General features: G+C 33.0%; 1 protein-coding gene and 1 long non-coding RNA gene across 2 annotated transcripts; both read right to left on the reverse strand.

Moving 5' to 3' along the window:
• Positions 1-1,823: 1,823 nt before the first annotated feature.
• LOC148602978 (uncharacterized) lies at positions 1,824-6,713 on the reverse strand. Its single transcript, XR_015916388.1, has 3 exons — positions 6,364-6,713; positions 5,521-5,683; positions 1,824-3,096 (listed from the first exon to the last, which is right to left on the reverse strand). It is a non-coding gene; the product is annotated as an uncharacterized LOC148602978 (long non-coding RNA).
• Positions 6,714-8,448: 1,735 nt separating this feature from the next.
• LOC148602979 (uncharacterized) lies at positions 8,449-12,086 on the reverse strand. Its single transcript, XM_088553394.1, has 2 exons — positions 12,062-12,086; positions 8,449-10,333 (listed from the first exon to the last, which is right to left on the reverse strand). The coding sequence occupies exon 2, from the start codon at positions 10,318-10,320 to the stop codon at positions 8,710-8,712; it is 1,611 nt and encodes a 536-aa protein (XP_088409520.1). The 5' UTR covers positions 10,321-10,333; positions 12,062-12,086; the 3' UTR covers positions 8,449-8,709.
• Positions 12,087-12,634: the final 548 nt, after the last annotated feature.

Here is a 12,634-nt window from a genome sequence, read left to right on the forward strand (position 1 = left end):
ACTGCACTAAAAACTGGGAGTATGGACCAGGTGCACCGGTAGGGTAAGCGTCCTCTGCTTTTCTAGAAACACCCGCCCAGTTGTTCATAAAAAGCCAAGTCCGGGGTTGACAAACGAGGAAAGGAAAACTATTACCCGTTGAATAAATCAGTTTGCATGGTGCTGATGGATACACCATAACGATCCACGAGTTCATGATGACGACCATAAAACTTCTGTAGTGATGACTTCAATCTTGTAGCAACATAACCCTGTTGTTCCAGAGGCCTATTAGAGTTCTAGCGCGATACAAAAAGTCTGCGTAGTTTCGGCAAGCTCTGGCATAACGTATGAGTTGTGATATGAACACTCCATACGCAGGAGCCGAAGGGATGTTGCCACAGATGAAAGGAAAATTGAAAAATTGGAAAAAATGATATTTTGAAAGAGTTATCTGCCCTTGGAATGTTCATTTCAGTGCATTTCATTGAAATTATAACTTAATTGACCAAATGATATGGAAATTTGTACCATTTTCTTTGATTCTCTTTGGTGCAAAAAGTCCAATTTTTCATACTTTTCTTCACCCACTGCTTTTTTCGAACAGAGACTGACAGTTAATTCAGATAAATTTGTTCATAACAAAGTATGCTAATGTAAAAGAAATAAACCTTCAGAAACCTGTAACGTTGTCGACACTTCGCTCGCCAATAAAAAAAAACAAAACTGAGAAAATAGTCCAACTTTTGTATTCAACTGATTCTCACGAACATATAACACGAAGCAATTGAAGACCTGGCTTAACCTTATAAGGTTGCATTGTGACCAGACTTGGTCGATAAGAAGTATGTACAAAGTTTTTGAATTTCCTTGTATGGACAACACGGTGGGTGTCTTCAGAAAAGCAGAAGACACTCCCCCTTCCGGTTCACATGGTCCATGCTCCCAGTTTTTAGTGGAGTCCGAGTTATTCATTTACTTGAGTTACTTTGTGTGTATTATTTTGTTGTTTTTTTTCCTTGTACTATGTGTTTGTTTTCCGTGTCCGGTCTTTCTCCTTGGATAACATTGTGTTGATTTCCGCTAGAATCTTGGTTTTCTTCATTACACTTGTAACTGCGTATTGGATTATGGTGTCGACATCTATTGTATTTGACTTTGTGACAGACGGATAGCAGTAGCAGTTATAATTATACAAGATCTTTTCTGCTGCTTACTAGTTGCGAGTAGCGCTTGCATAACATGGGTGAAAATTATCTTCGTACACGTATTGACAATTCATTTCCTCAATCGCGATAATAATATTCAAACGTATATTTCTTACTTAATGACCTAAAGCTCAAGGTGACTTTAAACACAATTTGAATAATGATATGCTTCATTTGCAGATTCGTTCTTTAACATTTGCCTTTAACGTTCACTGTCTGCTTATTTTAGCATTAATGAGGGGTTTTCTTGAGAAAATTTACAGTTTTGCATGAGAAAAAGGTACTGTATATTAAGTGGGGTGTAATGGTTCCCATGGTTTTGCATCTAATAAATAAATGCAGAATATACCTGAATCAGCAATAGATATTATACGAAAAGGGAAATAAACATGCATGGGTCCAAAGGAATGCTCAAAATCGTTGATATAGTACTTATGACTGTGATACTCAATACGCATGTTAATTACTGTTATAAAGAAAACGTGTGGTTTGTCAGCGAGAACAGGAGCAATATTTTGGATGGTGATTCGAACATTTCAAACGGCGTTCGATCTGTTCGATCTTTAATGGAGTGTGCCCTAATTATTGCAAGCGATCCGAGGTACAGGAGTGCAAGTTATATCCATAGTGGGAAGAAATTCTAAATATAAAGATGATAGTGTGGTAATATCAGGATATTTACAAGATAGGATTCAATTAAAGTAAAACATATATGCAGAATAGCTAGATCATGGTCTTACATATGCTTTGTTAGTGGACATAGTTGTTTAGACGTAAACGTGTACAAAAACGTTTAAAATTTACATTATAGCAGGTTTTGGATATATAACTTGTAATTGTAACACCATTGAATTGTCATTACAGTGAAGGAAAGACACAATCTAATCATTTCCCTGATATGTTACGTTTAAACAATTTTTATGACTGATATTGGTCCATAGTTGTGACAAAACGAAGACAATGCGATGTGGTGCACCTTTTTAGAAATCCTTACAGAATTCAATAGTTTCTCTGAACCAAAACTGTTTATTTGAAAGGAAACAAAACGTAGAACATATAAACGTAGAGCCTGGGGATTTTAAAAACGCCGAATATAATTACATTTATTATAGAGTGATCAAGGGAAGCGTGATTCTAGCAGAATCCCAGACTTGGAAAACAGGCACACACAACAAAGAAGATAAATTAACCAAAATAATACATACAAAGTAACAGAAGTATTGAGTAACTTGCACTCCACTAAAAATGGAATCGTGGACCTGGTGCACCGGTAGGGTAAGCGTCCACTGCTTGTCTAGAAACACCCATAAAGAGTCAAATATTAATTCAAAACTACTAAAATACTGTAAACCAGGGTATAGCACCGTCCGTTTTCGCCTTCTTTTTTTCGCGGAATCTGCGATCAATATACTTTCGTAAAAATAAACGACCGTTCCCCAAACCTTATTAGGGACTTACCGCAAATTAAATAGCGAACATTCACGGTTTACAGTACGCCATTCGCGTGTACGCGTGTACAGATATAATTAAATCAATATATATATATCCGTTGCATTGTAAATGTTTAGACACCAAACATTCAACAACTCATCAAATGTCGTCATATTGCGATACATATATATATACATTTCTTATACTGTGTACCAATACTGAAACTATTGCTTTTATTTTTATCTTTGTTTTTGTTTTTGTTTTGTTTTGTCTATTCCAGGCCTGTTGGAGAGTTCGACTAAAACACAGGCACAAACCACCACAACGAATCAGGGAAATTTTGCAGCTCCAGGCTTGTAAATGAAAACGAAATCATCAGTGTAAACAGCCTCTAAATGATGATGTCTTTATAATGATCGAAGAATTAATGAATGTTTGCTTGCTCTTTCTGTTTCTCCCTGCAGAAATTCATATACCACTGAAATGTATATTTGTATATAATATATTATATTTACAGTGCTTGTAATTATGAAGTTCAGGAGAGAGGGTTGGTCTTATATTGAGTAAATGAAAAGAAAAGATGAACTTCCTTGTGTAGCTATCTGGACTACTGAAAATGAGATTCAAACTTAATTTTAATCCTTTGACATTTTAAAAATAAATGTCTGTTATAAAGCTTAAATCTCCTTCTCGATCTCCAGTTCCCTAAGTTTTATATCCGAAAAAGTCATTTATACCTGGATAGTAAAACTTTATCTCTTGATTGTTATCAGGTTACAGACCACCAATTCAACCAATGAGCATTTGGAACGTACGCAAAAATAGTCCTACGCAGAAATTACCCCTGTTCCTCATAGTGCTGTGAAAAAAGTTCTCATCTCATTTAAAAAATTTAAACAGTTTCTGAAAGGAAAAACATTTCTGTACATTTTATAGGTGCATTTTGCTTCTTGTGATGTGAAGCCTAATCTCCATAATGATTTCTAAATATACCCCTATCTTGTGAAAACACTGGGATTTCCCATGCTATTTATAGACACTTCACTTCCGGTGATCAGTACTGCACTACAAGTCTGCTAACCCCACATGCCATTCTGAGGATTGTGAGCTGACATATGTAGAATCATGCTGATATATAGTCATCTGCAGGTTAAAGTTAAGGTAAAGTCCAGAGAAGCCATTGAATATTGTGAAATTAGCATAGAAGCCTATGGGAAGTGGAATTAGTGGTTTTTAGCCTGTCATTGTATGCGTTGTAAAGACACACTTTGCTACTTTGCTAAAACTATACTTTCTATTCAAATAAAGAAAAACCATCATGTCGGGTACTTCTCCGATGTGTTCGTTTAAAAAAGATTATGTTAGGGATTTACACTTTCGAAAGATTGTCTAAAATTGAGGTTTGTATACGTTTTATCATTTTTTCATTCAATTTAGTCAGCTAGAAAAACAAGAGTATTTAAAGTAAGTCCCATTTCGTGGTTATTGGCACTTACTTTAATACTTGAGTGCATACTGTAGCAGTAAAGCTGTCATCAACCTTACATTAACTTATCACTTACTACTGATGCAAAAGAGATGGCCAAAAACTCCATTGCAAGAAACGAAAGATTAAAGCGATTATAAATATGACCGAGAATAAGAGCCTTAAACTATCCGCAAGAAATGACCTATTTCTCACAGTTCTTCGGATTTGGACTAAATTTAATTACAAACATCTGTAGTAAATTTGAAGAACCTTCACCTATCCGTCAGAAATTATATTTCTCTAACAGTTCATAGAGCTCTACGTATTCATAAACCCATTGCCGGTTGCCTGTGCTTAATTCTCTGAAGAACGCATGGATACGATTGAATATAATTTGATAGTTATTCCATTCGGAAAACAAAATTTGAGTAATTATATTTTCTAAACAATGTTAGTTATTGTAAAAAAACAAAGTTACGACTAACACAAAAAGTTAATTTATTATCAAATGTTCATGATTGTTTTCTCCTGTACACGTAAGTTAGTAAGTCGTTTCATATTGATGTACATTTTTAGACATTTACTCCGAATCTAATTTCAATGTGAAACCAAATGCCTTCATCCAACTCCAGTACATTGTAGCAAAGAAGTTAATTTCGGAGAGCATCAAGTTCGATAAGCTGTCAATTGTGGCTGGCTTTGAGATTAAGTAAAAATATCCATCTTTGAGATAGAAGCTTCATATTGTAAATCAAATTTTACGATGACGAATGATTACAGTGGAACATACCCATAATGTAGGAGCTTATTTGACAATATGACAAAAAAAGTCGAAATCACCACGGTTGTCATTTGTAAGAAGTTCAAATGTCCTGTTCCCTATGTATAGGTCAAGGTCAAGTTATGAAGCATAAGGTTGTAATATTGTATTTGGAATTTATCAGATGTAAGTACAAGTATAAGAGGTAAAACATCATTTAATTTGAAGGAATCTGTTTATGGAGGGTGGACACTTTCTTCTATTTTTTTTCATTGTTTAATCCTAAAGTTTAAGCTTTAGCCCACACTATAGAACTTGGTTTAACCCACAATTATCATAAGTTAATAGTAATATTGTTCAGATTGTACCTTCAGTTTTTGCAATAAAAGCCGAATGGTTTTTTTTTTACAAAACTTTCGATGAATCACGTGGAATTCGTTGAGTACCAAAATAATTTTTAAAAGAAATTGTCGCTGAAAAAGTAACATTCGATAAATTTCGTAGAATTCAAATTCTGTGGTCATTTCGAATCAGCACAAATTAAATTTCCCTATAATGATTTTAAAATTCATTATCAGCAGTTAGATGCCTTTATCCAATCAACGAAGAGGAATTTCCAAGAATTAGTAATACTTCGTTAGTTTATTAAAATTGTTATTGTCAATGTAAAATACCTTCACAGTGATGCGTGTATATACATGTATTATGTTTTTCCTCTCTAAATGTGTGTGTTTGATGTCACAGACTTTAAGCTCAGTTGTCACTAATCCAATCAATGAACTGGTATTTACCTTGAGCTATTCCGGTTTTACAAGGTCAGAGGTCACTGTTAACTCGCTGTAAGGAAATAGACACATGTTAACGATTACTTTAATTTATTACATTATTCGGACAAATTCTTTCGTTATTAAAATATTCAATCATAAAAACGTTCTCATCCCCCCAAAAAAAATCACATACACACACACTTGAGTCAAATAAACATGTGTTCCACAGGATGGTCGAAAGTGATTCTTACGTGTAGGTGAACACGAAACTAAGTTTTGTTCGGTCAATTAAAGAAACGTATTGATGATATATGAAAATAGCATTTAGTGGCATTTATTTTCAATTCTTCCGGCATGAATTTGGTTTTTAATAATTACAGATGGAAATACGCTTTATTTTACTCGTTATTAACTATATGTCTCATTTGAGAAATAAATATAGCTGGAAAGCAGTTTTATTCTCATTTCAGCATAACATTTAACAAATATAATCGGTAAATGTTTTATTGCCTGCATTTGATGCATTGGGTATTTAACTTTGCAATGCATTTTGAACATTTTTATCACACAGTGAAAACAATACATGTTATTGTTATTTCGATACATGTACGTGTATTTGTGAAAACACAAATTGTTTCAAATGAAATTGTTTCCAATTTTACATGTAAATATAAATTAAATTGAAAACACTGGTTGTATCAAATGAACGTCATTGAAATAAAAATTACAAATGGCATAAATTATATTTACCTACAAAACTGAAACACTTGTACAGCTCGTCCTATTCACAAGTACATCATCGGGGGAAATCATAGGCAAAAGGGAAGGAAATAAAGAAACATGCCGTAAGAAAAAGGCAATTATTTCCACTCGGAACAGCTCGAGATTAGATAAAAATGTCCTAAAAAAATACAAAATTTACAGAGAATATTACGATAGATGTTCATTTCAATTTGTCTGCTCTTAAAAGATAATCAACATGGAAAATCCAACAGTTTCTTTTGTATTTTAGTTGTCATTTACAAAAGTATCATCCTTAATTTTGAATTCTACTGTACCTTCTACATATTATTTATCTCCTCAGAGCACGGGTTATATGAAAAGCCACATTTTAATGTCTGTTAACTGTAATATTTTAATCAAAATATCAAAAATAAAAATATGCAGGCTTTTGAACCATGTATCACATGTTGCATGATTCTTAGCTGGAGTGCTGCTTAAAGTAAAATATGACCTGGATTTGTTCTTTCGCCAGTTGAAAAAAAATATTAGGTTATCTGTTTATCGCTGTTTTGCTGAAGTGTTAGGTATTTGTTTCCTTTCATTTTCAGTTTTCATTACCGAAATATGTAAGATTTATAAGTACTGCAAAGTTTCCTTTTTCGGCGGAGTGATACGTGACGTCTCGTATGTTGTGCACTAATTTTCATATTCACTCGACTGGCATGAGATTTATTGTATACCAAGATTGAAGGGATTTTTAACCAAAAAAAGCGATAATTGTAAGGTTTTCTCAACCTTTTCATTGTATTTTTTTGAAAGTACACAGTACAGAACAGTACAATACAGTACAGTGTATACAGTGCTAATATCAAATGTTCACTAATACAGTAATTTTTTTTTATAATATTTGAAACCGTGATGTAGATTTATTTTACGTAATTATGATGATTGTTGTGACATTCACATTCTGAAGTTCAAACAGCTTTTAATTATTTGATAAGATGCCTAATTAAAATGTTGCATCATGAGCTTATGATATGATTAATTTTTGTGATTTTATTGTCTATTTCTAGCATTTCAGGCCAAAAATGTTTTACTAATTGAAAAGATCCTGCTTTGTACTGTGCCTGGCCTGGATTTTATCATTTGTCTTTTTTATTTCTTGCATTACTATTTGAATGCTTTGTGTATGTTTATTCTTTTTGGTTGTATGAAGTTTGCTGCATCCAGTCAGAGTTATCTTTCTGTATAGGTAATTACCATTACCTGTTTCAAGTCAGGAATTTCTGGCCTCTGTATGCATTATTTCGCGTTCACTTTCAGTTTACTTTTATGTTACTGGAGTATATATTTCGCTATATATGTTTATAATGTTGTTTTGGGGTCGGTTACAGCCTTTCCAGTCATATGAAGGTTTCCTCGTCATTCATTAAAGACCCATGGGTGGCCTTGAGCTGACATTTTTCATCCCGGTGTGGTTGTTGTTCTTTGATTTTTTCACCATTTCGGTTTCCGTTAAACAGTTGTAGTCTTCGTAAAATGCTTTAAAAATATGACTGCTTAATTCAAAATGTGCTTTTACAAGTATCACCACTAATTTACTTTGCTTTCCCAGTTTTAGATACTATTGCAAACAAGTTACCATTTTTCAAATCTTTAATTTTACTTTTTAAAACGTGCGTAAAAGGAAAAAAAATACCTGAGAATGGATTTCGCGTCTCACATATTCATCCTTTTAACTTATCTGCTACTTTTACAATAACATTTATTTACCATGAATAAGATTGTGTCCGTTTTGATATAGCTTTTCGGTATGTATCGATTATTTTGAATAACAATCTGGAATCTTAAACAAGGCAGAACGAGAAGAATAATGTAAAAACATGCTGGCTCTCGTACATCAAATGTCTGCATGTATCGTTTTTTTCAACAAATAATAATTAGGATTGGTGCTCAGCTCATTTACTTAGGCGTGGTGACAGTAATAATTGTTATTTTATGTTTTGAAATTTTAAAACTTACACATATATGCTACATAATGCATGCAGCATATAAAATACTATTGTGAATACGAATGTGATATATTTTTAATATCAACAAAAAATAGCATAATATACGTTCCTCTGTCTTAAAAGAGCCAAATAGCTAGTTGCGTAATATTTTCATTTAGTATTCTAGTGCATAGTATATAATTTGTTCTGTATAAAAATTATTCTATTGATGAGAAGATGAACAAAGATTCATAAAAGAGTCGTCGTCAACTCTATGAAGAAACTTATGTTCTGTTTTCGTCCAGTTGAGTGCATAGTACGGTGCGTACGATTTGTTGTAGCACGGCGCGTTAGCCTGTATATCCTGATTTTAGTCTACAATTTAATGTTTGTGCATCATGTTGGTTGCGACATTCAAAATCTCTTGAGCAATTCCAATTTGATAATCATTTACTATGAAGTATTCCTCGCGCACGGTCATGTGAAGATTTCTGAAAGCCATCTCCTTGCCCCGGTTCTGTTTTAAGCGGTGGTTACATAGAAAGTCTAGGAAAAAAATGAACACTGTCGGGGGTATAATGACACACCCTTTCTCACTGAATTCATTCTGAAAAAAGTGACTTAGTTCGGTTGGCATCAGGTTTGGCGTAAAAAATTCCACGCTACTTATGGAACAATGTTGAATAATCTTTGAAAAATATCTGTCTTTCGAAATAAGTCTCTGAACACTCTCTGGAATGCTTATATAATGACGCATACTCAACAATATCTTTTCTTGTGTACATTTATTTATACAATTATCAATAATATATTGACATCTGTGGTAAAGTTTAAGTTGATAAAACATCGAGGCCAGAAAACACCAGCCGCTGACACAGTCAGTCTTAGTTTTTATCAAAATATCTGGTAATAATGATTTACACATATGATAGATTTGTCTGTTTTCATATAGTAAATTGAAGTCTCTATATTTCAATATACCATATGCCAGTAAAATTACTATAAATCGTGTCATGATAATAGGGGTATATTTAATTATGCGGTGAACATTTACATTGCGTTCATTTATTCCTTTTGACATACACATCACCTTTATAATTGGTAAAGATGATGTTGTTGAAGCTGTTAATGATAAATCAAATTTAAGTTTCAAACTGAATTCCAAAAACGTCTTTGTATGAAGTAACACATCCCAACCTCTACTGTAGACATCGTGTAATGTATTTAACAGTGCAGCTTGTTCATTATCATCAAATCTCTCCTCAAAGAAGTTTATCTCGGGAATAAAGTAATGCATACAGATGCTATACTGACAGCAATAAATCAACCGCTTCACACATGACAAATAACACTGAATGATATTTTTTGCTGTCCAGAATTCAGTTTCCTTTTCTTCTGACAACCAGAACATGATTGTCTTAATGAAATATGAACATAACAGTTCACCATGTAAAATCTTTATAATATCCGATAAAATAGTCTTCATCATTGCATAACATAAGAACTGGACGTGGGTAAAGGAATGAATTAATTGTTTCTCAGCAATTGAAAACGAAATCCTCCATTCAATGTTCTCATATTTCGACGTTTTATATCCAACTGGTACAAACAAAACGCCATATCTTGTGATATTACTAATGAGGTCTGCACTTGGCCAGGGTCCTCTAGATCTACTGGCCCATCGTTGTGCAGTAGAAATCCATTCTTTACAACGTAAGCAATGAAGGTATTCTGCTTCATAATCACCTTGTTTATACATCAAACATGGCCCATGAATAATTTCGCATTTTCGCTTTCGATATCCACGAAGCAAAGCACTTGATAAGTAAGGTACTCCTCCATCGTTTGTGCTTACTTCATTTAAAAATAAACTCAGATCACTATTACACGTTGCTCCTACATCGACAATTCTTAGCCTGGTAAAACCTAGTTTAGTATAATTTGCATCCATTATAATGCTGATTTTGTCATCTAATGGATCTTTACAAGGCATCTTTTCATAAACTCTGAAATATTTTAAAATGAACATTAAATCATAATCACTACCCTTTAACTCCAATCCTTCGGCTCTACTTCCACTTGGAATAATCTGGAAATCGTCATTGTATACACAAATCTCAACAGCAGAGTAAAGTTTCTGTCGTAACTGCACCACATCCTTTGACCCGAATACTTTACAGAGAATGTCGTATGGATGCATTGTAGTTACAGTTCGTTTCTCAGACGAGACGATAGAACATGGATTCTAAAATTAATATGATAAAAAATATAACTTCCACATTGGGGCTACAGCCTGTAAGATGGTTAGATAGTCCCAACTACCAGGACAAGTTTAGAAAAATAAATAAGTGTATAAACAGAAATGCCAAACAAATGTATTGCAAATTTCAATATGATGTACATGCGTTTCAAACATCAGCAGCAGTAGAATGAAATACATGGGAAGATCTAAATAAAAAAAAACAATCGTATACAAGAAGTACTTAAGACCAAAATTGAAGAATTTGGAAGTCAAATTCATCACCAAGAAGATCTAACAAGTGCAATAGAAGGAATGAAACCTCGGTGCTTTAGGTATCTTAAAATTCTGTAATAAGTATGCTAAAAAAAATATCATATAAATCGGGGTCAGACAAGGCTGACTACTATGTTGTTTGTTAAAAAGTAATAGTTTATCTATAAACATATGTCGCGGTCTCACCCATTCAAGTGTTTCGAAATAACAATATCTAGCATCACTATTAGTTACCATGTTATTTATTTCTTACAACCAAGTCAGACCAGTAAAGATGTACAGAAATATATAAAATAATTTCCGCAATAGATTGTTTATTTTTTTTTAATGGACAATGAGTTTTAACCATTGATCAACTAAAAAGAAATGACTATGATTTTATATTATAATTTGAATGGTCATAAACCTTCTAGCTGATTGGTTCTCTTTTGGCGACATATATTATTTTGTACAAAATATATTGGTACTGGAACGTCATAATTGATTTGTCCGCTTTCCATGATTCACATAATCCCAAATTAAATAAGGTTTAGATTAAAGATCATATCTTTAATTGACTTGGAATAGGTTAGAAATTAAAGTATAAGAATTCTTTATAGTTTTAGACCAAGTTGTGTTTTCATTGCCTCCTTTGGGTAAGTTTATGCTGGTTCAAAACACGAAATGTAAACTAGTCCTCATTAAATTATTTGCATAAGCTTGTCAATTTTAAAATCCTAAAGTAAACAAACAAAATCATTTACATAAATGTTTAATAATTGAATCTGTACAAACACAATACATAAACAATTCGAATAGGAGGTTTCAAATGTGAACTAGAAAGAGAGAATATCTTCATACAAAGTATAGACTACAGAATTAAACACACACACACACACACACACACACACACACACACATATATATATGTATATATATATGAAAGTAAGGACACAAGACAACACACAACCAACTATATCACTTCTAGCATGAAAAACCGAAAGTGACATCAAGTGCTCTAGAAAGGTAAGCATGCCTGCTTTTTTATTGAAAATTTCAAACCTGCATTTTTCTTTCAAAGTAGTTCTCTAATCAAGATGTGTACATCTTATATAAAATATACACGACTTAAGACCACCCTCCAAGTACAAGATAACCAGACAAGCCAGGATAAGTGTTGAATCAAATATTGTACCTGTCCGTTTGTAAATAACTAATGAGTAACAACAAAATAACTCACCTTACTCCCAGGATAATGAAGTGTTTATACATATTTTTATCAAAGACGGAAATTTATAAAAGTACGTTTTCCGTTTTAAGTTTCCATTGTGTAACATCTAACTACGTAAAGTGTTATCGTCGGTTTCACTTTGTTTTCTTGAAATTCAAATTTTCTGTATAAGTAAATATATGTATATGAAATATAATAGGAAGTACGATCAGCATATAATGTTGATACAAAGATGTATATACAAATATGATCAAGTCTAAATTACATCCTGACTCTCAAATCGATGCGAGGCTGCTCACGCAGCAAGATACTAACCCTTTAGGCGCTCGGATATCTATGGAACACCGTTTTCCATTTTCACCATCGAGCAATATCATGGTGTTTCACAAATGTGACTGAAACGTACTACTTGGAGAAGAAAATGCAATGCAACGATAAATTTACTAGCGTTAGAACATTTTATAAGTATAAAAGCTTGTTTATTCAAATACATGTATATAAAAAAATTCTTCGTACTATTAGAATACATGCAACTTACAATTGTTTAAATGTGAGTGAAAGAAAAATAAAATTTCATTTGCA

This window comes from Perna viridis, chromosome 11 (genome assembly GCF_037379345.1).
Source record: "Perna viridis isolate PV_CMFRI_1.1 ecotype Kerala chromosome 11, ASM3737934v1, whole genome shotgun sequence".
Classification (NCBI taxonomy): Eukaryota; Metazoa; Mollusca; class Bivalvia; order Mytilida; family Mytilidae; genus Perna; species Perna viridis.

What these genes read in the sequence shown, in the direction of transcription:
- LOC148602979 (XM_088553394.1), bottom strand. Translation starts at nt 10,320, where the DNA reads ATGCCTTGTAAAGATCCATTAGATGACAAAATCAGCATTATAATGGAT.